General features: G+C 46.7%; 1 protein-coding gene across 1 annotated transcript; it reads left to right on the top strand.

Annotated features, from left to right (window-relative positions):
* The first annotated feature begins 1,703 nt into the window (after positions 1–1,703).
* On the top strand, positions 1,704–27,908 carry SLC35B1 (solute carrier family 35 member B1). The gene is made up of 9 exons (XM_044444455.1): positions 1,704–1,943; positions 4,636–4,739; positions 6,462–6,592; positions 7,505–7,535; positions 15,432–15,592; positions 17,374–17,500; positions 20,527–20,633; positions 23,834–23,987; positions 27,490–27,908. The coding sequence occupies exons 1-9, from the start codon at positions 1,723–1,725 to the stop codon at positions 27,540–27,542; spliced, it is 1,089 nt and encodes a 362-aa protein (XP_044300390.1). The 5' UTR covers positions 1,704–1,722; the 3' UTR covers positions 27,543–27,908.
* Positions 27,909–27,998: the final 90 nt, after the last annotated feature.

Raw genomic sequence — 27,998 nt, 5'->3', positions numbered from 1 at the left:
CATACTCCTCCCTGAGCCCTCCCTCTTCCTCAGCTACCAAACCTTTAGTAGCTTGCTTTCTTTTTATTATTATTATTATTATTATTATTATTATTATTATTATAACATTTCTATGCTGCCCCTTGCCGAAACCTCGGGGCGGCTTACAACATGATAAAATACATTGAAATACAATAGTACATAATAAATTACCATTAAATATAAAATACAAAAAAATACATTGATTTACAAATACAAAATTAAAATTATCAGTATAAAATAAAAATATAGGACCCTCTCCTTTTCTTAAAAACAAAACTCTGTGATGCCACTTCACTGTTGTTTTTATTTTGGCACCACCTCTCCTTTGCCCCACTTACTGTTGGAATATGGCTACTGAAAATGTCTCCAAAATTCAATTTGGCTCATTGGTTTCTATGAACTCATGGCCTAGTGCTGAATTAGTACCTGCCTGTGCCCTATTGGCAGGCCTAAATGCTAGGAACAAAAGTTTGTTAAACTAGATACAGTGCAGTTAGGAGGTGGTAGATAACAGTATACATTAGCTTAAGTATAGCATAATAGCATAACTTCATTCTCCCCTGAGGATGTCAGAGACAACTTGTCATCAGAGAATGCTAACAATAGGGGAAGATTGCCATGGCAGAACATGGAATTTGGAGAAGCAAAGGAAAGATAGTCAAGGACCAGGTTAATAAAAAAAATACATGTAGACCACTTAATGGCAATCTGGACAATAAGGTCAGAATAGGTTGCTTGACACATGTTATCTGATTTATGGGGAACCCCAAAGACATTCCTTTTTAAATTGTTTCTTTTTCTGGGTCTATCAGCACTCAGTAAGTTGTGAAGCATGGGCTAGCTTCAGGATGAAAAAACTAGTGCAGTGAAGTGTTGGGGAGAGTTGGTTCCAGAACTTGGATTCCCAATTCCCATCATCCCACACCATTTTCACGGAGGCTGATGGCACTGCGGTGCAGTTGGAATGTAAGCCTGGGAAAACCTGAAATCCAGTTCCTTTTTAACCAGGAAGTTCACTGAGGGCCTTTGGGGCAGTCTAATCTCTCTCAAAGGGGGACTGGAAGGATCAGATGGAGAAAAGGAGATCATGGGTCACAGGTTCGTCACCAGTAGAGCAGCCATAACGCTCTCCAGCGAAGGTCTTCAATTCACATAGTCACACGTGGTTTATTCCCCAACAACGCAGCAGCGTGACCAATCGTAAACAGTAACGATCTGCTGTTGACGTGAAGCGGGTGCACTTACAGCAGCCCTCCTGAGACGTCGAGGCCTTCTCCATCCCCACTGTGGCTTCCTTGCCTGCCTAGCAACCGTTGCCACCACTCACCTCAACTCCACCCTCTCCTGGGACCAGCAATAAGAGTCTGACACGGTAAAGATCCCGCCTTCCAGTGGGCCAAACAATCAGAATGGTCCACATTTGCCTACGTACAAAAGGTGCTGCCCGATTCTCTCAGGCCCCCACTGCAGCGCTGTCCGCAGCGATGCCTAAACGAGCACATTCCTGGCACAGAGGAGAAGACGGAGGCGTAACGGAGCAAGGGGAGCAAACAGAAGCCGTGCCCCAAAATCGTCCTGCCTGTAGCTTTACGCTACTCGAGCGCCTTGGATCGGCGGCGTAGGGCCAGTCAGGCGGCACAAAGGCAGCTCTCATGTTGGAGATGGCGGGGGCCCTTCAGCGCCGACGTCTCAGTCGCTTCTATGAGGCCCTCTTTTGCACCGGCGCCGGGGCCGCTGCGAGATGTCTGCGTGGAGTTATCGCCGCTGAAGTTGCCGGGACCTGAATCCGTGCAAGGCTCAGGCATGGGGGTGAGCGGAGGGCCGGGAGGAGGCGCCTTCCTTTCCGAGCGGCTGCGGTTGCCTTTCTGCTGCCTGGGTGTCTTCGTCTGCTACTTCTGGTACGGCGTCTTGCAAGAGACAATGTAAGTCGCCTGAAGAGACAGCGCTTTCCTCTCCGTCCCTCTTACGCTGTCCGAAGCTTGGATGCTTTTGATTCTGGGGTTCGCCAGCAGACTTTGCAACACCATCTGAGCGATTGCCCCTTTTTCCAGTAATAATGGCCCTGAAATGTTTCTTCTTCTCTGTTTACTTTCTTCCTAATGCAGCCACCCCATCAACCCTTAAATCAAGTTTGGACAACTTGTGGCTTTCTAGAGGGCTTGGATATTAACTCCCAGAACTCCTAACCATTGGCCATGCTGGCAGGGGCTTCTGGGATATAAAGTCCAAAGTGCTACCCTCTGCCTGCCCCTAGCCTAGATGGTACTTTGAATTTAAGAGTCTTTTTTCGCCTATTCCCTCTTTCAGATTGCTGTTATTCATCTTGGCTTAGATCCTGAGTTGCATCTAGATTTAGTCATATTTGATGAAGCCTCTTTGAATTTAATGGGATTAAACTGTGACTTAGTTGTCTAATTGGTTTTAATAGGTTTATTCTAAGTATAAAAAATCTCAGAACAAGACTCTGTGGGCATCCAGAAAATTGAATGAAGAGATATATTCAGGGCAAACAAAAGAAAGTACATCTTCATGCAATGCATGGTCAGCCAGTCTGGTTCATTAATGGAAGATGTTGCGAAGGCTGCCAGCATTGATACTTTTCAAATTGTATTAGACAGGTTTTTGGAGAATGAAGCTTTCAATGGCTACTTATTATGATGCCTATATATACTATCTCTAGTATCAGAGGCAGTTACATCTGTGAATGCTAATTGTGTTGAGAAGAAGGGTGCTACTTGGTTCATGTCCTGCTGAGACTTTCAATAAGCATCAGGTTGGCCATTGTGGGGTCAGAATACTGCACTTTATATGCCTTTGATATGATCCAGCAAAGCTCCTTTTCTTAAGTCTGGATCCAGTCTCACGGTTTTAACAGCTGTGGGACAGATAGGGAAATTCACTTGTGGTATATTATTACATATCCTGAAGTGTGAATAATTATTCTGTACTGAATATTTGACTTTCGCACAGTTACTAAAAACACAGAGTCCTCCCCATTCCATTAGCAATTCTTTTTGTTTCATTTTTGTCTGGGTATGTCTATCAGTCTTTGTTTCTATGGAAGGAGAGCATTCATGTACTGACTTAGTTTTAGATAGTATTCTTCATTAACCTATAGCAGGACTGGGGAACACATGTTCCTCCAGATGGTGTTGGCCTCCTGCTCACATCAGTGCTAACCATTAGCCATGCTGGCTAGGGCTGAAGAGAAGTGAAGTCCAACTACATCTGTGTGGGCACATTTCCCACCCTCCTTCTGTAGCTTCAAGGCAGCCAATTCAAAGTAATCAGGGCAGTGTGGAATTTTGCATATTCCTACATGGTCAAAAGGGCCTTCTTAGGTGAGGTCAATTTTTACCTTTATTTTTCAAGTTGCTATCTCATGTGGTTGCTGCTGTTAAAACTTGTGTTCAGTTTTTAACAACTGAAATTTGAAACCGGAATGCATATGAACAGTTTCAGGCTGCAATTCTATGCACATTTATTTGAAGTAAGTCTCATTTACCTCGGTGGGGCTTACTTTTCAGTAGTCATTTGCTGCTCTGTTTCCTGCAAGAGAGAGAGAAATGACTGTGGGTGGAAGGAATAGTAAATAGAATATACATTTAATTTTGATGTTTGGATTATAGCTTTTTCCAAAATAAAAAATTTCCACCAGTGTTCAGTGAAAATTAAAATAAGCAATTAGTATCAGAAATGGGTTACAGTTGCATGCTATAAAGCACATAAATGGATTCTGAGAAACATCTCTTTGAAAAGCTTGTTTTCTTTCCTCCCTCACCCTTCTCCTTTCTTTCTGGTTCGCTTCCTTCTCTTACTGTTGTTTTCCCATGCAGCCCGTTTTATGTTTTCCTGGGTAATCACACAGATTTGATAAGCTCTGTAATTTGCATATTCTTCTGGAGAAGGGTGTTGGTGATGACCTATAAAACCCTAAACAGCTTGGGTCCTGGTTACGTCCATATATGCCCGCCCGCCCCCTGAGATCAGGGGGAGAGGTCCTTCTCCGGGAACCCTCCGTGAAGGAAATTAGGAGGGTTAGTACTCGGAGGAGGGCTTTCTCTGTGGTGGCGCCCAATCTATGGAATGCGCTCCCCAAAGAGGTCTGCCTGGCGCCGTCGTTATTTGTTTTTCGGCGCTAGGCGAAAACCTTTTTATTCAAACGTCATTTTAACTGTTAATAGTATTTATTTATTTTATTCTTTGGCCAGGGCAACTTATTTTATATTGTTAACTTGTTTTATATTGTTAATGTATTGTATTTTAATTGATTTATTTGTGAGCCACCCCGAGGCTTCGGCGAATGGGGCGGCATAGAAATTTTCTAAATAAATAAAATAAATAAATGTAGTCTAGCAGGTTCTTTTGTATAGTTCTGACTCATTAATTCCCCTCTGATGCTTACAACTTCAGTGGGGGAAACAATCTCGATGGCTCTTGGCTCATTGCTGGAACATCTCAGTAAAGAAATAAATGTTCCTTGGTTCTTCTAATTTTCCACCCAAAATTAGCATATATGTACCTGTTGCAGATAACATGTGCACAAGATAGAGTTATGTAAGATGGTGTCTCATTCTGTGCTAATTTTCTTGTCCTGATTTGTTCTTCCTACAGTACAAGAGGCAAATATGGGGAAGGAGAAAAGCAAGAGAAGTTCAGATATGCTCTGTCTTTGGTCTTCATTCAATGCGTGATCAATGCCATTTTTGCTAGACTATGTAAGTACTGCTATGGCAACTAGAAAGCCCTCTGCTTTGAGTCCCACACCTTCAGTCTCTTAGTTTGGCTTTTCAACCCACATCTTTAATGTTCGTCTTTCATTTCTTTATAGGAGTGAGTTGTGGTAGCCTGGTTTTGGATGGTTATTTATTTATTATGTTTGTACCCTTTCTGTTTTTCTCTTGCAGGGAGGCATACATGTTCCTCTTCTCCATTTTATCCTCACAGTAATCCTGTGAAATAGGTTAGGCTGGGAATCAGTGACTGGATGAATGAGGTTTATGACTGAGTATAAACGTAAATCCAGATCTCCCTTGTCGCTGTGCAGCACTGTCATGTAATCACTACATCACACTGGCTCTCTGTCTCCTGTAGAAGATGCCTATAAGCCAGATATTTGGCAGGCTGCATCGAATCCATGTAGGAAATTCATTCTCTCTGCTGTTGCTCTTGCCAGCTCATTGTTTTCTGCAGCTTGCTTCAGGGGAGGGTGTAAAAGGTGAGAAAATCTGTTGCTTGTCTCTTGCTCCTCCTCTGATTTGGCCTTTACTTTGAAAAATTGAGAGGTGGTGGGGCAGTGGCTGCCAAAGAGCAACAAAGGCTCAGAAAAAGTTTTCCATTTGTGCACTGCTCTCTCCTGGGTTCTTCAGGGTGTGTGCATGTCTGTATCAGAGGAATATAAGAAAAGAACCCTTTTCCTTTGCCTTTACTGTAGCCTGCTTTTTGCTGCAGGAAAAACCACTCAACCATGTGCATCACCCTTTTAATTGCCCCATTACACTTCCCAGCATTCCTCTTGATTGGGGTACAGTGATAGCCTGCTGCAACTGCCTGCACCCAACTGCCATCTGCCAATAAAGGCCACACTATTGAGCACACATTCCCTGAACACTTTGCATAGGGTGGTTTGATCATGATCCTTTCCCTGTTGGCCATTGTTAAATGCCTGTTCTCCCCCATTCCAGCTGCTCATAGCCTTCTGTTCCCCGTTTCCTGGTATTGTTTTTTTGTGTTGGTGGAAAATTAGGTATGTTAAGTTCTGTTTGGGCATAAAATGAGTTGCCAAGCAAGGATGCTGACTTGATTTTTAGGCTGTATACAATATACCCCCGTGAAGTCACGGTTCAGCGTTCATGGCTTCAGTCTTTTGTGGGATTTTTCTCGGAGCGAGTCCAAGCCGATCTCTTTGAGAGTAAGCCGGCGCCTTGCTGTGCGGCGACTTACTCACAAGGAGATCGTTTCCTCCGAGTTTGGACTCACTCGGAGAAAATGATCTCTGTGCACACTCGCCCCTCATGTGCGCCTGCCCCCTGGCCCAGCTCATGCCTCCCACCCGCACCACCTTGGCAGCCAGCGCCCATCACCGGCACCAAATTTGTGGTTTTTCACAATTGGTGGGTGCTTTAGGAACATAAGCCCCGCAGATTTCACGGGACTACTATATTCCTCCTACTGGCTTTGCTTCAACTTTTTGGAGACAGATAATAGATCATCTTACCCATTCATAAAGATGTAAGCTGCTGTATGAAGACTGTGCTCCCTGAAGTATGGATTAAAAGTCTCTAATGTAAAATAAACATATTTAGGGCTACTGCTACCTTTCTTCCCTTTGCATATAAAAGTAAGGTCCATGCCACTCCATTCGTGTTCTTTCTGTTATTCCTGAACAATTTGCTTTGCTGCCAACACGCCTGTTTCTTGTGCATTTTCTCTCCAATCAGTGATCCAGTTTTTTGATACCGTCAAAGTGGACAGGACGCAGAATTGGCTTTATGCAGCTTGCTCCCTCTCCTACCTGGGAGCCATGGTTTCCAGCAACTCCGCTCTGCAGTTTGTCAACTACCCAACTCAGGTGAAAAGAAGTGCTGCTTGTGGGGTTCACAGAGCAGTCTGCTTCTTCCTGATGAAAGGCTTGGCAACATTTGCAAACAGTCTTGCATGTCTTGTTGGAATTATCTGACCCTTTGAGTAGGCCCAGCTGTAGAAAGTAGCAAGGCGGACTTGTCAGACCCCCAAGGCCAATTGGCCTGACAGTGCAACCATTTGCGCCTTCCATATACAGTCAGGAATGACTGGATGCTGTTGAATAGACTTATCAGTTTGCATGTCTTCCAGGGTGGAGGTAGGGGCTACTGAATAGCACTGAGGTCCATGGCTTAGAGAACCTTCCAGTTCTGGAGTTAATACTGTTTCGGGGTATCCCAAACAAGGCCTCTTTGCAAGATTATGGGGGAACTTTAGCAAGACCCATCAGCAGGTCCCTATTAGACAGCATATGTTGTGGCTTCCCCAACAACCCATAGCCTAAGGGGATGTGGAAACAGGCAGGCATAGATAAGAGGATCCCTGGCCTTTGCAAAGAATTTTAGTAAAGGAGATGGTTCTCTGTAATTAATGGACTACGCCTGAGAAATCTTTCAGACAAAGGACTAAGTCTGGGAGGTACAGGGATGGTCTTGTGAAGAAAGAAAGAAGTGAGAAACAACTTAAGGAAGAAACAGGAATAATACTTTTGGGAACTGTAAAAGAAATGCATGGATATGGAAAAAGATAGGTAGGCAATAGAAGAGAATGTAAATTCTTGGCCAAGGAACTGTATATGTGTAGTTCCTGTTCAGGGACTGAGTCACTTCTCTGCCTCCAACTGCAGCCTTTTCCTTGGATGCAGTGAGGCAGGGAGCTTTCTGATGCTGTTCAAGGTGGAGCTCTAGACTATTTTGTCTAGAGGAGCTCTAGACTAAAGCTCTTCTTTTCTCCCTTGCAGGTCCTTGGGAAATCCTGTAAACCCATCCCTGGTAAGCAGTCTTCTTACAACTGGGGTCATGTCTGAGTTGGTACCTATGCTGGTGTGTTGCTCAATTCCATACACTCTTGAGTGGACAAGCCGTTTTTCTGAAGTTAAGCTGTATGGATGCTCTGAATGTGTGTAACCCTCAGTGCCCTCTACTAAGACAGACTCAGACACACTTAGAATATATATTTTTAAAATGTTGATTACATGAAAGACAGAACAGATGTGGGTATTTTGTCTCAGTCCAAACGTCATCACTTTGCAAGTTAAGCAGCAAGACAGCCAAAATATAACCCATATACATTCATGTTTCTTAATTCTTAATAGAATGCCTAGTATGACCTATGAAACAAGATTGCACGGGGACAAGTGCCTCATTCTAAAAACAGATTTAGAACCCTCATCTGTCCTGTCACTTCATTTTGCAAGGCAGGCTCTTGGGTAGCCAGAGGCACAGTTGAGCTGTGACCTCATTTCCATGTTGGAACCAAGCTTTCTTATACTTTTGACTTCCTACTTTCTGTTATAGAGAAAGGAGGGGTCATTTGGAAGAGTTAGTAAAGCTTCGTACATGTTTGAGTGTAATTACTGTTCTGTTGTGCCTTCTATTTAAGGTATTTTAACCCAATCTGGAATCTATTAAGCTTATCCTAATGTACTTATCCTTTCCATCTACCTCATTTTCATTTCATAATACCAGGAGTATTTACCCAAGCCTCATCTTCTTTTTCCTCTGTACACTTGCTTAATCCTATCTCCTTTCTGTTAGGTTTTAATTAAGCCTTATTTTCACCACAACCTGCTCACCAGACTTGTAAGCAGCTCATTTTCTTTTCATGTCCCAAAAGTCAATCAGATTCTCTTCTGTCCCAGCATACCTTAGTAACACCCAGGTTTTGTTTTTGGATTTCTCCCCTTTCTTCATATGGCTTTTCCCAGAAATGAGCTATACCAGAGAAGGATGATTGCATTGCAGAAGGCATCCTTCATAACCATTCCTGAACCCTGCAACCAGAGCAGTGTGTGTGTGCCTGCCAGGGAGCTACTTGGATGTCTTATACTCACTGGCTGAATTTGCATGACTGTTGGAATTGCTTTTGCTGCCAGGAGCTGTACTATCACAAAATCCCTGGACAGAGCTGGGGTGAAACTGTGCACTGGAGAAAAGAAATCAAATGGCTGTTGAGATCACATGGCTACTAGAAATGGGGGATATAGAATTAGAGGCACAGGAAAGAAGTCAGATGGGTACCGAAGTTCCACTTCTGGTTTCTTGAAGGGCTCTATTGCACATTCTTTCACTCTCTCTGTTTTGGGATTAGGGTTCATTTTGGGAAGATGATTTTCATCTGAATATGTCCCTTTTTTCAAACAGGTACTAGGAAGCTAGAGGACTAGGAATTTCCTCTTAAAAAGGAGAGAGTGAAGGTTTTGTGGGATTGCTGCTGTGTTTGTGGCATATATAAAAAGAAAAAGAGACTCTGCTTACTGGCCTGAGCCATGAGAACACACAGAATCACTCCATTGGCAGACCTGCAACCTCCTGACGTGTTTGAACAAGGCCTTTGTCATGGCCAGGAAGTGGATGATGGGCTCAGCAGGCCTGGCAAACTGCCTATTGAAGGCAGTCTTTCCTAACCCCAGTGCCTTCCCGAAGTGTTGGAGTGCACTTTTCATCACCTGTATAGATGATGAGACTTGTAATCCAACAAATTGAGAGGTCAGTGGTTTGGAGAAAAGCAGGTTGCTTACGTGTAACTGATGTTCTTCAAGTGGCCATCTGTGCAGTCACACATATGGGTGCTGCGCCTGTGCAGTGCCTTTGGCCGGAAGATTGCAAGCTAACGGTTTTTTGGCGGGAAAGCTCTGCTTCCCCTCCCCCATAGCCTATAAATAGCAGAGCGTCCACCATTTTGTTCAGTCTTTGACGACCGAACGTATGCCCCCATGTGGAAAAAATTTGTCACTACTAAATAAGAAAAAGATTGGTACCATGAAAAAAAGGGAAAAGGTTTGGTACCGACAAATATGTCCACTCACTGACACCGAGTGGGGCCGGCGGGTGGGTTGTGTGACTGCACAGATGGCCATTTGAAGAACATCAGTTACAGGTAAGCAACCTGCTTTTCTTCGTCGTGGCCTCTGTGCATCACACATATGCTTACCATAAATGGAGGAGGGGAGGTGTCCTCAGCGAAGAACAGATGAAAGAACGGCTCTACCAAAGGAGCAATCTTGCCGAGCCCGAACATCTAAATGATAATGTCTGGCAAAAATGCAAGGTTTTGCCCAAGTAGCAACTCGGCATACATCATCGATCGGAACTCCCAATGCGAAGGCAGATGAGGTAGCAACAGCCCTAGTCGAGTGACTTCAAGTTGCTGTGGGTAGTTCAATCCTAGCCAGCTGATAGGATAAGATGATAGCATGGACTATCCACTTGGAAAGTCTCTGCGGAGTGACTGGAGCGCCTTGATCTCTGGTGGAATATTTAACGAATAGTCTATTTGAGCGTCGAATAGACTCAGTCCTGGACCTGTAGAAAGCTAAGCAGCGCCAAACGTCGAGTGAATGCAACGATCTCTCTAACGGAGTCGATGGGGATGGAAAAAAGGCAGGCAAGATAATATCCTGTCCCATGTGAAAAGATGTGGCCACCTTAGGAAGAAAAGATGGATCGAGCCGTAAGACGACCTTTTCTCTGTGAAAATTTAGGTAAGGAGGGTCTGTGCAGAGAGCGCAGAGCTCACTGGCCCTTTGGGCTGAGGTAACCGCCGCAAGAAACACCATCTTCCAGGAAACAAGGCGTAAATCGACTATTGCCAATGGTTCGAAAGGAGTTCTCATAAGCGCTTGCAAAACAACAGAGAGACTCCATGTAGGCATTACTGGCCTGATTGATGGATTAAGATTATGAAGTCCCTTAAGAAACCTCTTAATAGTAGGTTGAGAGAAGATGGTTGATCCATCAACCAAGCCACGATGGTAAGCTGTTGCTGCCGTATACACTTTAACTGAAGACAGTTTCAATCCGGAATGGTGTAGTTCTAATAGGAACTGAAGGATTTGATATATCGAAGATGTGAATGGTGAGAATGAACGAGACTCGGCAAAGGTAGAAAATCGTCACCATTCAGCCGCGTAGGACTTCCGTGTGGACAGCTTCAAAGCAGAATCAAGGATGTGTTGGATATCTGGATGAAAGGCTGTCGGATTCGATGGATCAATCTTTGAATCCGATGGTACGGAAGGAACAAATGAGGAAGAAACACCAAACCCACTGGGTTCGACAGCAGGATTCGAACCACTTGAAGTTGCCGTCGATACCGATGGCGCAATGGTAGCTATCAGATTTGCCACGCTGTGAAGTTCAATGACAGTAAATCTGGATGGTGAAGCGCACTGCCCTGTTGGGTTATGAGGTATGGAAGCAGTGGGAGATGGAGGCATTCCCCATGAGAGATGTCGAACAGTGTCGCAAACCAAGCTTGGTGTGGCCACCAAGGGGTAATTAGTATCCTGATCGTGTACTATCTTTGCTATCACTCTCATCATAAGAGGAATCGGAGGGAAGGCGTAAAAGTTCAGGTTGTTCCAGGGAATCATGAAGGCATCCCCTAGTGATCCGTCCCTGATTCCCGCTCTCGAACAGCATCGCACACCTTGTTCTGTTGGGTGGCGAACAAGTCCACGTCGGGGAACCCCAAGCGATGAAAGAGATGGTCGCATGTCTGAGGATCTAGTTCCCATTCGTGAGAGATGAACATGTGCCTGCTGAGGAGGTCCGCTTGCACATTGTCCGTACCAGCCAGATGGACTGCCATCAGTGTAATGTCTCTCGGAATGCACCAGTCCCAAATTTTCATTGAAAGTCTGGCCAAAGTCAGGGACTTTGTTCCACCTTGTTTGTTCAGATAGAAGACGGTGGCTAAGTTGTCCGAAGTTATCTGAACGACCCGATGTTGGAGAACATCCTTGAAAGAACGTAGGGCCTTGAATACTTCCAGCAGCTGCAGGAAGTTGATATGATTCGTGGATTCTCGATGATTCCACGTGCCTTGGGTGTATAGGCTGGAACATATCGCTCCCCATCCCAGAAGAGATACATCAGTACCGAGGGTTATCGAAGGACATCGGGGTCTGAAGGGAACCCCAACAGTCAGATTGGCTGGGACCGACCACCAGAGTAGAGAATGGAGCAGTGAGGATGGGATTCGAATCAATTTCGACAGTGGGTCTCTCTGTGGGTGGAACATCTTGTTGAAGAGGAGTTGTAATGGACAGAGTCAACGCCTGGCATGTGGCACCACAGCAACCGAGGAAGCCATATGTCCCAGGATCCTCTGGATGGACTTTGCCGGGACCGTCCCGTCTCGTCACATTTGATGGATGTGGTGAGCAAGGGTCTGTTGTCTGTCCCGAGGAAGGAAGGCTTTTCCCAACATCAGATCCAGGCGGGCTCCAATGCAGGTAAGCGTCTGCGTCGAAAGAAGAGCAGATTTCTCGGTATTAATGCGTAGGCCCAGATCATCTAACAAGGCACAGGTTGTACGGATGGATGCTAGGAGTCCTTCCCTAGAGTGGGACACTAGCAGCCAATCATCAAGATACGGGTAAATTTGTATGCCTTGGAGGTGTAGGAAAGCACAGACAGGGGCCATACACTTGGTGAACACTCTCAGAGCAGTGGCCAGTCCAAAAGGTAAAACTGTAAATTCGTAGAAATGGGGTGCAACAGCAAAACAAAGGAAACACCTATAACTCAGGTGGAACGAAATGTGGAAATAGGCGTCCTTCAAGTCCAATGAGGTGAACCAATCCTCTTTCCTTAGCAGCGGCAAAATATTTTGAAGGGTGGTCATTCGAAACTTTTGTGTCACGATAAATCAATTCAGATTATGTAAGTCCAAAATCAGACATAGACCACCATCCCGCTTCGGGACCGTAAAATATCTGGAGTAGAATCCGTGGAGTCCGTCAGGTGGAGTTACTTGACGAATCGCTCCTTTACGAAGAAGTTGTTGTATTTCATCAAGCAGTACCGGCGAGCTTGATGTAAACCGGATCGGACTCGATGGAGGAACGATGTCGAATTCTATCCGATACCCATGCTGTATGATGGACAATACCCACCAAGCAGATGTGATGGACTCCCAAATGGGGAGTCGGCTTTGCAGCCGGTCCCCAGATGAGAGGGGGGTGGGTATGGAAGGGATCAGAGGAATGGTTTGCCAGTCCCGTCAACGCTGTCTCCTATCTCCGTCGAAACGGCGACGGCCCTGCTGATAGCGTTGCTGAGGCTATTTATTTATTTATTTATTTATTTATTTATTTATTTATTTATTAAAACATTTCTATGCCGCCCCATTCGCCGAAGCCTTGGGGTTGACGGCGCTGCTGTTGCTGCTGCCGGTGCTGGGGCTGCTGTCTAGGCTGGTAGGACTGCCTATAAGATGGATGAGTCCATGACCACTTACGCCTGGTCTGGGTCTGTAGCTCCATCCTGCGTGCCATCATGTGGGATTCATGAAGTTTCTTTAACTTGTGGTCGGGTCCGCGACTGGAAAAGCCCGGACCCGTCGAAGGGCATTTCCTCAATCTGACGTTTAGTCTCCTCCGGGAAATTACAATTTCTTAGCCAGGTGTGTCTCCGGAGTGAAACGGCACTGACCAGGGCCCTCGAGTCTGTGTCCGCATGATGCCTGGCTGTGGACAACTGCTGGACAGCAACCTGCATCGCCTCCTTGGTGAGGACCTTGGCCAGGTCACCCTGGTGGTCCGGGAGGGTCGAGGCAACGTTGTGGAGGCGTTGCATTATGAAGTATTGGTACCTCGCCAACGTCGCCTCGTAGTTGGATGTACGCAGCCCCAGGCCTGAGGCAGCGTAGACTTGCCTGGCCAGGGAGCCGATCTTTCGTCCCTCCTTATCCCTTGGTGCAGTGTGACCTCTCGCCTCTTTGCCCTGGGAGGACTCCACCACGACTGAGTTCGGCTTGGGGTGGCGGAGGAGGAAGGGAATGTCCTCCTCCCAAACCCAGTACATGGATTCGTACCTCCGAGACGTGGGTTGAGGGTGAGAGGGCAAGTCCCAGGGCTGCGTCATCGCCTGTCGTAAGGTGGTGATCAACGGCAGGACGATCGATGTGGACTGTTCCCCGCAGACGACATCATAAAACTTGTCCATAGTAGGTCCCAGACGCTGGACAGCGTCGATGTCGAGGGATTGGACAAGCTGGGATATCAGCTCCGCGAAGGAGACATGCGACTCATCCAGTGATGAGACATGCGACTCATCCAGCCTTGGGAGGTCACAGCGACGTCAGGGGAGGTTGAATCGACCTCCGAATCGTCAGAGTCAGCACCATAATATGGGGGAGCCGATGATGAGGACTCCACCGGAGAGAAGTACCGGCTACTTCCATCCCGAGGAGGTATCAGGGATGCATGCCTCGGGCCCAAGGACTGCAGTCAGCCACAGGAAGGTGGCGAGGACTGACCCCTAGGAGCGGGATAGAATCCGACGGAGAGTGGATCGCCCCAGGTCTGATAGTATGAGCGATGCCATCCCCCAGAGCGCTGCTCCATGGAGCAACTCCTTCGGCTCCTAGGCAGGGACATCTCTACATCCGCCTCCAGAGTGGCTGTGGGCATAGGTGTGGGCGACCTAGCCCTAGGGGGGGGAATCCTGAATTTCCCCATCAGAAATTGAGCCTCGTTGTAGAGTTGGAAGCGGCTCAGCAGGAAGGTTAGCCGCACGGCGAGGGGACCCTTGAGGGGTAACCCTCATAGCTGCCTGAAACACCGGGTCGGGTGGAGTCGGTACGGTAAGTGCCGTCGGTACCGAGGGGGCCGTCGAACCCGGGTCTCGGTGTCGAGGAAGCTCCGGATCCTTCGATTTTTTGGGGGGTTTAGGAGCCTTCTCCTTCCTGGCCTTCTTATGGCCTGCTGACTTGTTGGGTTCAGCATGCTTGTGCTTCTTGTGCTTTTTCTTGGGAGAAGCAGGTGGAACCCGCGTGGCAGACGCGCCTTCGTCTGATGGGCGTGAGGGTGGAGCCACTGAAGCAGAGCCAGGCTTCGGAGCAGCAACGAGCGGGTTGGACTGCATGAGAGTCCGATCCCACAAGAGCCTCCGCAGGCGATTCTCACAGTTTTTCCTGGCCTGTTTAGAGAAGGCCAGGCAGTGAGAGCATTTATCAGTCCTATGCCCCTCCCCCAAGCAGAGGAGGCATAGGTCATGTGGGTCGGTCAGAGACATTTTAGACCCACACTCCGCGCATTTGCGGAAAGCTGCTCGCTGCGCCATCGCAAGAAAGGGAAAAAAAGGAGATGGTACAGAGGGTAAGTGTGTGTGTTTGTGTGTGTGTTTATATATTTATATAGAAGATCGAAGAGAAGGTAAAATGATAGAGAACTATAAGAACTAACAAGAAATAACGGGGCTATAACAACTGGGAGAGAACAATTGAGAAGAAGGCCCAGCTAGACGAGCAACGATCAGAGCGAGAGCGAAAGCGGCACAAGGCACAGCGAACGGTGGTCGCAAAGACTGAACAAAGTGGCGGATGCTTCGCTATTTATAGGCTATGGGGGAGGGGGAGCAGAGCTTTCCCGCCAAAAAACCGTTAGCTTGCAATCTTCCGGCCAAAGGCACTGCACAGGCACAGTACCCATATGTGTGATGCACAGAGGCCACGACGAAGAAAGCCATATTAAGGAGAAAAGCTCGATATGATGGTCCTTCCTCTTAAGAGTACCCTCAGTGTATGGTTCCATACCCTGGATGTAGTGTAGAAATGGATACCCTGGTAAATGACCTCTAGTAGTCTTTGGTTAGTTAAGCTTCCTAAGGAGGACTGGCGGGGAGTAGTATTTTGTTTTCACAGTTCCTTTTTCTCTGTAGTCATGCTCCTGGGGGTGACGGTGCTGAGGAAGAAGTACCCATTGTCCAAATACTTCTGTGTCTTGCTGATCGTCACAGGTGTAGCCCTGTTCATGTATAAGCCAAATAAGGGAGGAAGCAGTGGGGACGACCACATCTTTGGTTACGGGGAGCTCCTGCTGGTAAGTCCTGAGCTTTTGTTGACATCTCTGCTAGCTGTGGCAAGGTACTTAATTGTTGTGCTGTATAGGGAACCATAGGAACCAAGAAAGCTGAGTCAGACCCTTGGCTCACCTCTCCCAGTACAGGCAGTCCCCAAGCTACAGATGTCTGCGTTATGAACAAGCTGTCCTAAAGCCTATTAATTTAAAGAAATTACTGTGGAAAATGGTCATCACCATAGAGAGACAGGAAGGGAAAGGGGACACGGAGGCCGCCAGAGCAGCCTTCCTGTCCCACCCATCCGGAGAGGGAAATCTGTTGGGCATTTCCTTGCTGCAAAGAGGAGGCACTGCTGAGTTTGGACAGCGGAGCTAGAGATTTTTGTGGTTTTCCCACTTTCACAAGAGTCCTATGCCTCTAACCCAGGGGTCTCAAACTCGCGGCCTGCGGGCCAGTTGCCGGGATGGGCGAGGCACGGGGGAGGGCCCTGTGGCCTTCAAAGCGTCGGCGGCACCCAGGCCGGCCGTGGGATGAGCGGCCCACCACCGCCGCGGTGGTGGAATACTTGCTGCGGCCCAGCCTCACCCAGACTCTACTTCCAGCGGCCCCCAGGTAAGCTGAGTTTGAGACCCCTGCTCTAACCCCTTGCGAATGTGGCGGGCCAACTATATGTGATCCAACTCAACATATAAATTGAACTTAAAACAAATTTCTGTTTTCTCAGGAACTGAACTTGTTCATAACCTGGGAACTACCTGTATTGTCAACACTTACTAGTAGCAGCTCTCCAGGTTTTCAGGCAGGCAGCTTTGTCATCTTACTGGGAAATGCTGGGGGTTTGAACCTGGGACCACCACCATCCATGCTCTACAGTCGTTTTCCATAAGCACTGGCAGTTGCTTCTGGGAAAAGACACAAGTCTGTCTGTAAAAGACTGGTTACATTGTAAAGCACAGGTGACATTGGAGAGAGGTCACAAACCAAGATGAGTATCCAAACCTGCTCCTTGTTGATGTGATTATATTACTTCATGCAGGGCAGGTAAACTTGCATATGTTTAGTCACTTTACTTGTTGAAAGCTCTTGCGGAAACACTCTTCTTGGTGAAGGGTGTGTAAGGGGGAGATTTATGAGATAAATAACTGATGCAAAGTGAGGTGAAATCATTTCTTCTCTCCATGTTCATTCCTTGCTGCATTTGGCACAGCAAAGGGAACGTGGGATTAAACCCATTTTCAGACTTTAGCCCATGACCATTCTCTCTCTGTCTCTCTCTCTCTCTCTCTCTCTCTCTCTCTCTCTCTCTCTCTCTCTCTCCATCTCTCTCTCTCTCCATCTCTCTCTCTCTCCATCTCTAAAATGGGCAAAACCTACCTTGTATGGTAGTTGTAGGCATAAATTAAATGTGACGTTTTTAATTTGTAATTTACATTTGGTTATTTTTTTTGGAGGGTGAGATGTAGAGTAGGTATAAGCAAAAGGAGACAGCAGGAAGTGTCTTGGAAGCTGAGTGTATGGCAGAGATTCTTAAATCTTCATCAGTATTTGCCTGGACTTGGTAGCTTTCCACCCTGGAAAACTATTCAGTGGCTTCTTCTTAAAATGAAGGCAGCAATTCTTGAGGTTTGGGGAAGGGTACCAACTTGTATGCTGCAGAACAAGAATGTTGCATGTTCTGATTGCAGAAATCAAGCATGTCACAGATCCCCTTGCTAAGCAGATTTTGTGGGGAGCAAAGGATTTTCAGGAATGCAGATGTCGGTCTTACCTGTCTTTTGTTTCTCCCCGCCCAACTTTTCAGTTGATGTCTTTGACACTGGATGGGCTGACCGGAGTGTCTCAAGATCACATGAGAGCACACTACCAGACTGGCTCTAATCACATGATGTTGAACGTTAATCTATGGTCCACTTTGTTCCTGGGAGCTGGTAAGGCACTTCTTGTGAAACAGGGAGGAGAAATGTTGGGACAGCCTGGTTTGAACCTAGAGGCCTTGATCCAGCTCATCATGGGCAAAGCAAAAGACAATTGATCTGCTGCTGCACCTTCAGATTTTCAAAAAGCAGCCAAATCTAGTCCAAAGCTCTTCTACACACTGGACTCTTTGCAGAGTAAGGCTGTGTGAATGCTACCCCCATTATGGACACATGGCCTGTTAATCCTGCTCTCCCACTTTGCTCACAAGCTTATGGTATCCTTTCCTGCAGAAACCTGTTTCCACACACAGATCACTGTTTGCTAGATTAGGGAGGCTGCTGTCTTAGTCAGCAGCTACATTGCAAGACAAGCCAACTTAAAGCAGAGCACTGTTCACTCCACCCCGTCCAGCTGTCACCCCCACCTTTAGCTTGAGGGTCACACTAAATGATCCCTTAAGCAGAGATGGGGGCCTGAAATGATTGAGGAGCTGGAGCAACTCTCCTGTAAGGAGCACCTCCAACTGGGGCTGCTAGCTTAGAAAAAAGGCGTGTGAGCAGAGGCATGGTAGAGGTGATTAAAATTATGCTTGGTGTGGAGAGGGAGATATTTTCCTCCCTCTTAGATAATGCTAGAACATGGGGGCATCCCATGAAACTTCTTGATGGACCGATAAAAGGAAGTACTTTGCACAGCATATAGTTAAACTCCAGAATTCACTGCCACAGGAAGAGGTGATGGCCAGCGTGTTGACAGCTTTAAAAAGGGATTGGACAGATTCATGAGGGAAGAGGCTATCAGTGGCTACTAGCCTTGCTGGCTTGTGCTACCTCTGTTACCACAGGCAGCATGCCTGCATACCCCAGTTGCTGAGGAGCTGGGCAGGAGGAGGTCTTGCACCCATCCTGCTTGAGGGATCCGGTGGGCAGCTGCTTTGCCACTGTGTGTACAGAGTGTTGGACAAGATGGATCTTGGGTCTGATCCAGCATGGCTCGTCTTATGTTCGTAAGACCACAGGGTGGAGCTATGCATGCTAATTTTATTTACTGTCCTACAAGTGTATGTAGTCCCAGTTCAGATTGAATCCATGCTACTTTGACAAAGAAGATTTTAAACACCCCTCACCTGCCATTTTGTCCTGAAATCACACATACCCTTGGGCGGTGGGGAAAGAACATTATTTTAAAAAATCAAGAGGGTGGCTTCACACACACACACACACACACACACACACACACAGGGTAAGAACTAAATCTTCCTCTGCCAAAATGCTGTGATCCTTCTCTGAATTGGGGCTTTACTTGCTTGTAGGAGAGTAATTGAAAGTAGCATGCATAGTTGAATGTATGCTTAAGGAAATGTGAAATGCCCTTAATCTCCCTGTTCAAGCAGTAGTTGCCCAGTATCTCCTCACACTTGTGACTGCTGTGCAGTTCTCCAAGCGGCCAGGCAGTGTCACTGCTGTTGGCACCCTGCCTGTCTGCCCTCTCCAACCAGTTTTGCCTGAAGTCTTGCCTGCAGCTTGACAGCAACAGTCTGTTCCACCGTTTGGTGTCCCCCTTGTTCCAGCAAAACAGGTGCCTTCCCAGATCGGATCGGCTTTGAAGAGTTAAACCCCTGGAATGTGTTTGTGTGCAGTTGTTAGGATCCTTCCCCTCCACTGAGGCTGTCTAAGCAGAAAGGGTTGAACAGTTAATGAAAAGGAGCGGTCTTTTGCAGTCAAAAGAATCCAGAGAATTATAGTTCCTTCTGCAGTGGTTTTGGAACATGATTGCTTTTTATATGTAGATAAAACATTCAGTTCAGTTCAGCCAAGCTACAAAACAGCCTCTTGCCTTTTTTGCATTGGAGTTCCCCACAAGCGAGAAACAGGTCCCCTATTCTAGGGTACTCAAGCTATGAGCTGACTGCCAGGATAGACAGAAGTGCAGTATACAGTCACATAACCCATCCCTTCTGGACTTGATAGCCAGGTTCATGAAAGCAAGGTTCTCCTTGAGTGCAGGAGGAAGTGTGAGTGATCCAAATGAGGTGTTATGTTGAGCCCTTTCATATCATAGAGAGTAAATGTTTAATAGGGCACCCAGCTGTGCCTCCTAGCAATGCAACCCCAGGTGGACCATCCCCTGGTGGCCTAGAGCAGCCATCTCAATCTGGTGCGCCCCCCCCCCCCCAAGTGTTAGACTGCAGCTCCCATTGTTGCCAGCCAGCTTCTGGTGCACCTGTAAGTTGTTGGTAATTTTGGAACCTCTCCTTTGAGTAACCCTGTTGGACAACTGCATGTCTTTTTTGGCTTCTGTTACTCTGGCAAACCCTACGTGCGTTGAGGATGATATGCAAGTGGGCCGGGCTTGTCTAAAGGCACATGAAACAGCACTCTTGTGAAAGGGAAGCAGCCCTGAGCTGACTGGGGTTCCATCATGGTTGCTTTCTCCAATCTGGCACCCTCTAGATATGTTGCAGTCCAACAAATCTAGAAACCAACAGGTTGGGGAGAACTGCCGTGAGGGAAGTAGAGGGTATATTATGTGCCCAGATGCACTGGGACCCCTGTGCAGCTGCCTTATCTGTATACTCTTTCTATGCACACACATGGCAACAAGAGGTGGATCACAAGTGTAAGTTGCTTACCAATCCAATACTGGCTTTTGTTGAGCCAGTATTTTTTAAGGTTGGCAAGAAACCAAATTGGCGTATTAAATTAGGCCATCTGGCCTGCTTCTGTCAATGAGAGAACATTGGGTCCTCTGAATTGTCAGCCTGATCCAGCTGAGTAGTTTTGCATTACCCTGCTCAATGCTTCTATATTATTCCCCACCTCCAGTCTTTGAATTTCTCAAACCAAGTAGAAGGTTGTGTGGCACCGACCATCAACATTGCTAATGTTTTCCCTTGACTTTCTCTGCTTGCTCTGCACAGGGGTTCAGCTATAAACAGCACAAGATTAGGAGCCAAGCAACTCTGGGCACTGGCTGATCCAAGCAGGCACAGAGGGGGTTGTTCTGTTTTCAAAAACGTTTTTCCACCCCACTGCAGGTATCTTGTTTACTGGAGAGCTTTGGGAGTTCTTGAGTTTCACTGAACGTTATCCCAGCATCATCTATAACATCCTTCTCTTTGGCCTAACAAGTGCTCTGGGCCAGGTGAGTGAGTAGTATTTCCTGTTCTGTGCCATGTATTTCTTTGGTGGCTTATTCCAAGTGCACTTTAACACATCAAAAGACAGAATATGCAACCACTTCTTCAAGTCCTGAGATGGCTTCTCCATGAGAGCATTTCCAGGGTAGAAAGCATCCTCCCTCCTTCCCAAGAACAAAGTCTGGGTGATCCTCATAAGACAGGGTGGGGAATCTTTTCATCCCAAGGGCCAAGCAGGCTGCAGGCAAACTTGCAAGGAGTCAGTGGGGCCACATGCAGTACTAGCTTGCCCCCACAACAATTCACATTTGCATGCATCCAAGTGAGCTTTGCTTGCCCCTCACATTCATCAGTCGGGGATGGCAAGCAGTGGATAAGGCCCTCTCCCCCAGTGCCTTGAGGAGGATTTCAGGAACACAGGATTTCCTGAATAAGACTCTCTTTTGTGGGGGATGAACTCCCATACATATTGGCTCGGTACACCCATCACTGGGTGTGATGGAGACCTGGCTTGAGAAAATACAATCTGAATAAGCACCATGCTAGGGCAGTGAGAGCCAGTGTGGTATAGTGGGACTCAGCAGATCAGCGGTCTAGTCTCAGCTCAGCCACACAGCTCAGTGGGTGACTTGGAGCCAGTCATTGAGTGGGTTCACATGAGCACTGGGGGAAAGAAGCCAAGGTAGCAGCTTTTCCCCAGTCGGTGTGAATGCAGCCACTGAACCCTTGGCCTGGCATACCTTATGGAATTATTAGGAGGATAAATGGAAGAGGAGGAAGACCATGTGAGCTGCCTTGGCTTCCTTGAAAGAGATGAAAAAAGACAGAAAGAAATGTGATAATAAAGATAAATAATAAAAAAACAAACTTGATCACACATACTTTATTCCTTCCTTTTCATGAGCAGGCAAACAAGCCAAGAAGAGAGAACTTTCCACATTATGCATTCCTGGGGGTTATTGTTAAGTAATCCAGCAAACCAGGATTGTAAACCCTCCTCAGATCAGGGTTTGTTCTTAGATTAGAGTCCTGGCCTGTCAAAATGCACTGAGTTCAAAAGCTATGCAAAGCTGTCCCATTTTCTGCTTGTTTACCCACTTGTGTGGAGGGAGGAGGGAATGGCTGCATGCATCAGCCTGCGACTTGTTAACAGTGCAGTCTATCAAGTCAGGATTTCTGACATAAAATGATATGCCACTGTGGCTGTATGTGTATGAACAGCAGAAGACCAAGACAAACTCTGTGCCCCATTTCTGGAGCTATAAAGACAGAGCTGCTTGGAATTATGGCTGTCCATGGTCCAGGGAAGTACAGGGTATCTTGCTGTTGTCATGGCAAGGGGACTGGTTCGCATCAATAGATCTTTGTATTTTCACCTAAGTATTCACCCGGGCTACTCCCATTTCTTATGGGAGTAGAAACCCCTGCGAGTTCAAAGTCCTACCATTTGGTTTATCAACCATTATTTGCCCATAGCAGGGCAAAAGAAAAGTAGGAGTCTGGGAGCTGTTAGACAGCCATCATTCCAGCATTCATTGGCTAGAGCAGACGGCCCTTAAGCCTGAGCTTTCAGAGTGTCATGCAAAGCACGGGTGCAGGCTATCCAGGTGACCCAAGGAGGGTCTACTTAGGTGGGGTGGGGGGGGCGGCTTTTCCATCTGGCAGCTGACTAAGCTGAACCTTTAGGGGCTTGAGGGGGCAGGGCTACCTGCATCTTGGGAAGAGAGCTCCCCTGCCATCTCCCCTGAGGTCCCTGGACATCCCTGGTGTGCTCAAAGTCCCTTGACCCAGGCTGCTTCTCCACAATGTTTGGCCCCTGGGGGAGGGCTGCCCATCATCTGAGGATGAGGAGGATTCCTCCAGAGGTGGCATGGCATCCTACTGAAGCACCTAATCGATTAAAGTACATTGAAACTGCCCTTCATTGGATTCTGGGGCATAAAGGAACACAAATCCAGGAAAGCAATATTCTTTATAACAGTTTCTGGTGATAAGGCCTTGTGTGAATTGGGGTGGGAACCCGGTTGCATGTTTCCCTGCACTAGCCTCACTGGTCTCCCTCAAAGTGCCTTGAAACTCCTGGGAATGGCTTGTTTTTAAAAAAGTCATTAAGGAGCTGTGGCTCAGACCCCTCCTAAATACCTGCCATGGAGATAATTTTGTCCCCTTCTCTCATAATACTAGAACCCAGCATCCGACCATGAAGCTGATTGGTGGGAGATTTGGGACAGATCAAAAGAATTACTTCCTCACACAGGGTATATTTAAACCATGAATTTCTCTTCCACAACTATAGCAATGGTTACCAATCTGGATGGCTTTAAAAGGGGGTTGACCAGTTTATGGAGAAGACCATCAGTGGTTACTCATCCTGATGTTTATATGCTACTTCCAGTATCAGAGGCAGTATGAGAGTGTATACCAGTTGCTGGGGAACATGGGCAGGAAAGTGCTAATGCATTTGGGTTCTGCTTGTGGTTTTCTCACAGAGAGCTGGTTGGCCACTGTGAGCAAGAGTGCTGGGCTAGTCAGTGCCTTGGTCTGACCCGGCAGGGCTCTGCTAATGTTCTTATGTCTTTAATGCATTTTCTCTCAATCCTCTATATCAGGGTTGGGGAATCTGTAGCCCCCCAGGAGTTCATGGGCTCTCATCACCCCTTGACCATTGGCTAAGCAGGCTGGGGCTGATGGGAGTCCAGCAGCATCTGGAGGGCCAAGTGTTCCCCAACCCCTCTAAACAGGTAGGTTGGTTGTGGTGCTTAACAGTGAGGAAAAAGCATTTTGCTTGTGCTCAGAGGGATTATCTTCATGATAGGCTTCATGTTGCACAGCTGAGCTCTTTATCCCCCTTGAAATCCTCCTCAAAATGAATTACTTATGGAGCTGCCTTTTCCTCTTTGGCATCCCCTTGGCTCACATAAACATGGAGGGCACTGGCTTTTTTAAAGGAAACTCTCTTTGGTTCTTTTGATCCGGGGGAACAGAAGTGGCTCCCTTCTGCTCCAGAATTGTCCTGGTTACCTCTTTCCATGGGGCAGAGAAAGGGCACGATATTCCATTGTCATGGCCCCCCACATATAAACTGGGCAGCAGAAGCTGCCTGCCCCCTATAAACTGCCACAGTAGGACAGGGAACACCCTCCAGGAGACTGAAGAGGCAAAAGTATTTTGATCCTTACTGTGTGTCTTTTTTGCCTTGATTCAGAGTTTCATCTTCATGACTGTGGTGTATTTTGGGCCCCTGACCTGCTCCATTGTCACCACAACCCGCAAGTTCTTCACCATCTTGGCTTCAGTCATCTTGTTTGCCAACCCTATCACCAACTTGCAGTGGTTGGGCACCATCTTAGTATTTCTTGGTAAGTTTTGGAAAGTTGGAGATTGCTGTCTGTATTTTGTCCATTGCGGGATGTTGGTCCCCCACTTCCTAGCAAAACTCACCCAGCAGCTTGGCAAAGCATAAGGCCCATGTAGTGCTTTCTGTTGTAGAGCAGACTGGTTCATCCTTCCATCTGAGCATCGGTGGGGGAGGCCATTGCTGCCCCTCACCTCCCTGTGCAGTGTGAAAGAGGGATTTTCTTTTGTTTTGAAATGTACTTACCTACTTTTGGGGTATTGTCAACATAACAGGAAATGCAGTCAAAATCCCACATTAAACCATTTAAATCACAGCCATAAGATCCAAGAACCCTCTAAATTATACACGGCCAACCCATTTGCCCCAGAGAATGAGATGGCAGGCCATGGATGGAGCTGGCAATAGAGGCAGCTGTGCCCAGTGTTTACACTGTCCCTCTTCACACACAAACTTCCTCTCAATCCCTGAAGGCTTCTGTAAGGCCCAGGTTTTCCACAGGTGCTGTAAAGAAAAGCTAAGCCTAGATACAAACACTCTAGAAAGCTTAAGCAAACCTTAAAGATTTTTGCTTCATGGTAAAAAGGCATCAAAATTGGTGCTAGGAAAATCTTCCTGCAAAGGCTACTAAGTGTGTTCATTTGAATGTAATTAAAAATTCTCTTCCACTTGCTGTGTTGAATATGCAACAATCAGAAGTGGATGTTGGGAAGCGGGGCTTGCCTGCATATCCCCGTTGCTGTTCTGAACCCACAAGGGCTAAAGCCAGGGAGAACACCTGACTAGGGTTCTCCTGGTATTCACAACTTTGATAACACTTCAAGTCGTGAAAGAAGTTTTGCAAAGAGTGTCACATCTCTGAGCATTTTCTTTCACCTGTCCCACCCATGCAATCTGCTGCAGGAAGCCCTGCTTCCAGTTAGACTCAGTGGGCCAGACGCAGTATGTGCCAAAGCAAAGGTCTTCTGAAACCTGTGCCTGACACACTCTGTGATTGGGCATTGTGGCTTGCTGCTGCACAGAGTTGTCACTGCCTCCCTACAGTCTTCCACACCTCTGTGGTTTGCCTTCTAGATTTGGGGTGAGTGTGGGTGCTTGGCAGTTAGTTGCAGTGGAGGCTGGCTGGCTGACAGTCTGGCAAGAGATCGGGGAACCTCAGTTTGGGTTTGTGTGAATGGATGGCTGTACATGTAGGTGTGAAAGAAGAGCTGTTAACTTGGTCTGCATGTCACAACAAGCAGTTACGTGTGTGTTTTTTTTAACCACTGTGGACTTATGTTGCTTGGGCCCAGTCATGTTATATTACTGTAGCTTGCTTTGGGCTTGGAAACCTCCACAACAAGCAATCGTCTGTTGTATGGTTTTCATGATTGTTTGTGATAATATTTGGACCAAGGAGCTCTATTTTTCCATCTGTGGTGAAAAACATAAGAGTTCTGTGGAAAGAGTGGCAAAGAAGGGGCCACTCTAGGCATCTACTCCTTATTACCCATGGCATCCTAGCAACAAATGCATTATCACTTGCTTTGTTCCTATTGGCTAAGCACTGTGCCTGCTACCCTTTTTACTTTCTGAAACAGGGAGAAGTGGGTAAATGCATGAAAGGAGAAAGGGAGATTGCATCAAAAGTATTTGTTTTTTAATGCAACAAAAAATCCTCTTTGGGACCTTCATGGGGTTGGAAGTGCTAGAGATGGAGATACAATCAGGAAAGAGAAGAAATAGAACCTGCCCCAGCAGACTAATCAGGAAGAGGCAGCTGAAGTCAATAGGGGATCAATGTGGAGATTTTGCTTGTGGGAGCTGCTGGGATGTGAGGTGAAAGCAGGAGGATGCGGGGACAGAAAATGATGGAACCAGCCAGGGTCGTAATCATTTGTCAGGGAAAATATGGTAAGTTACCACCAGGCATGGCAACTCCCCACCCTTGCTTGTGACATGCAAACGCACCCTGTGAGAGTGAGTGAAAAACAATGAGTGGAAGGAAGGAAGTGGGGGTGAAAAAGGATGGTCCCTCCTTCAATTTACTTTGACTTCACCCACTTACACAGACATTGGACCGGTTGCCCTACTCAGACCTGAACAGTCCCCTGCCACAGCACTGGGGTTGGCCTTCTCGGCCTGAGACTACAGGGCTTAGGTATCACCATCTCCCTAATTAACCTTCCGAAGAACTTCACTCTGCTGGCCCTGCTTTGCTCCCTCTGCTGGCAGAGATAAGGAAGTAGGAATAAGAGTGGAGTCGAGTCTCTTGGCTTTGTGGCTTCCGGAATGTGCAACAGCTTTCCAAGGAAATGCATTAGGCTTGCTATTATTATTATTTCTATACTGCCACTTAGCCATAAGGGCTCTCAGGGCGATTTATCAATTTCATCAATTATCAATTACATCAAATGCAATATACTAACTACAATAAAATAAAATGTAAAACAAGGTAGAAGAGTTCAAAACAAGACAAAACCAGAGCAGCTACATGAGGCCATAAAAAACAACTTACAGAATTGATAAAGTTTCTAAAGCAATAGCAGCAATGCAAAGAATTAAAATTAGACAATTCATTATCATCATGTAGCCTACAACTACAAACCACCCACTCACCCACCCAACTGGCCAATGGCCAGAGTCTTAGGCCCAACCAGACATCAGATGGGCACCAACGGGTGGTACCCTTTGGCTGCTGCCCCAGGCGGAAGGTCTCCAGTAAATAGGCCAGCGTGATGAGAGGGGCGGCCTAGGAGTAGTCACTCACAAGTGTCCACAGCTGGTTGGTAAGCTTTGAAAACTTCCTGGGGGCATATTTTAAAGAGAAGACTATGTAATTGTGTCTTATCCCGCAACAGTCTTGCTGTTTTTTATTGATTCACTGGGCTAGGGCTTATTATTGTATTTATTATCCTGAGCCACCTTGAACCAGCTCTTCTATACATTAATATAGAAAGGCTGGATATAAATAGAATGAATGAATAAAAAGCAGGACCATCTGTCAGCTCAGCTTCCCAGACCATGGTGGTGAGAGAGGAGAGTGCAAAAACACAGCCTCTGTTGATGCTCGCCTCATAAACCATCTGGGAGTCTATCATTCCAGAGAACAGCAAGGTTTGGGTGTGAATGTGTGTCCTTCTTACTATGGATGGCAGATGACCCCATCTACAAAGCATTATTGGCATCCTTGGAGAAAACCCACAATGTTCAGAATTACATTTTTAAAAAGGGTGGGTGGGAACCAGCTTCCATGCCAGAACTAAAACAACTGTGCATATGTGCACTTGTGGAGAGAAGGAAGAGAGAGGGGAAGGAGAAGGAGGCAACTTAGCCGGAGCATGAGTCTGCACGGAGCGTGAGCCACATTTAATGGCCCCTTCTCAGGTGGGAAGGTCTGACCTGCTTGCAGCAGCAGCTGCACTCGAAATGGAAAGCTTTGCAAAGATGGATGGGATTGGCTGTTGGCCGGAATCTGCTGTTGGCTAGTGTCTCAAAACCAGTGTTGCCCTTTCATTTCTCTGCAGGACTCGGACTGGATGCCAAATTTGGGAAAGCATCCAAGAAAACTTCGCATTAAGAAGACTGGATGGTTCTCGTGAAAACCTCAAGCCTAACAAACTGTTAACTTATTGTCTTACTCCCTGGCACCAGTTACCAGTACGGACTCAGGAGGAGTGCTTGGGGAACAGGGATGGGGTTTTATGGGGGGTATTTTGTTTTTATTCGGAAGTCCGGTGTTTTGTTTTTATAATGAATGCTTTTGTTTTAATTAAAATCAAGATGATGAACTTTCTCTGCAGCTGCTGCCCCACTTCCCTCCCCTCATCTTACCCCACCCCATGGCAAGGAATCAAAGCTGGAATTTTTGGATGGCAAAAAGGTGATATTCTCAACAGAATGAGAGGAACACTTCATAAAAATAAAGGGACGAGAGAGAAGGAAACCCGTGTCATCATCATCATCATTATTATTATTATTATTATTATTATTATTATTATTATTATTATTCACTTTATGTCCCTTTGCCCTTTCG

Source organism: Varanus komodoensis, unplaced genomic scaffold (genome assembly GCF_004798865.1).
Source record: "Varanus komodoensis strain SLA01 unplaced genomic scaffold, ASM479886v1 scaffold45, whole genome shotgun sequence".
NCBI lineage: Eukaryota > Metazoa > Chordata > Lepidosauria > Squamata > Varanidae > Varanus > Varanus komodoensis.
The sequence above is the reverse complement of the archived record's forward strand: the minus strand, read 5'-3'. Positions and strand labels throughout refer to the sequence as shown.

What these genes read in the sequence shown, in the direction of transcription:
- SLC35B1 (XM_044444455.1), top strand. Translation starts at nt 1,723, where the DNA reads ATGAGGCCCTCTTTTGCACCGGCGCCGGGGCCGCTGCGAGATGTCTGC. An exon ending in GTTACGGGGAGCTCCTGCTG is followed by an intron (nt 15,593 to 17,373) that starts GTAAGTCCTGAG and finishes CCAACTTTTCAG; the next exon opens with TTGATGTCTTTGACACTGGA. An exon ending in CACTTTGTTCCTGGGAGCTG is followed by an intron (nt 17,501 to 20,526) that starts GTAAGGCACTTC and finishes ACCCCACTGCAG; the next exon opens with GTATCTTGTTTACTGGAGAG.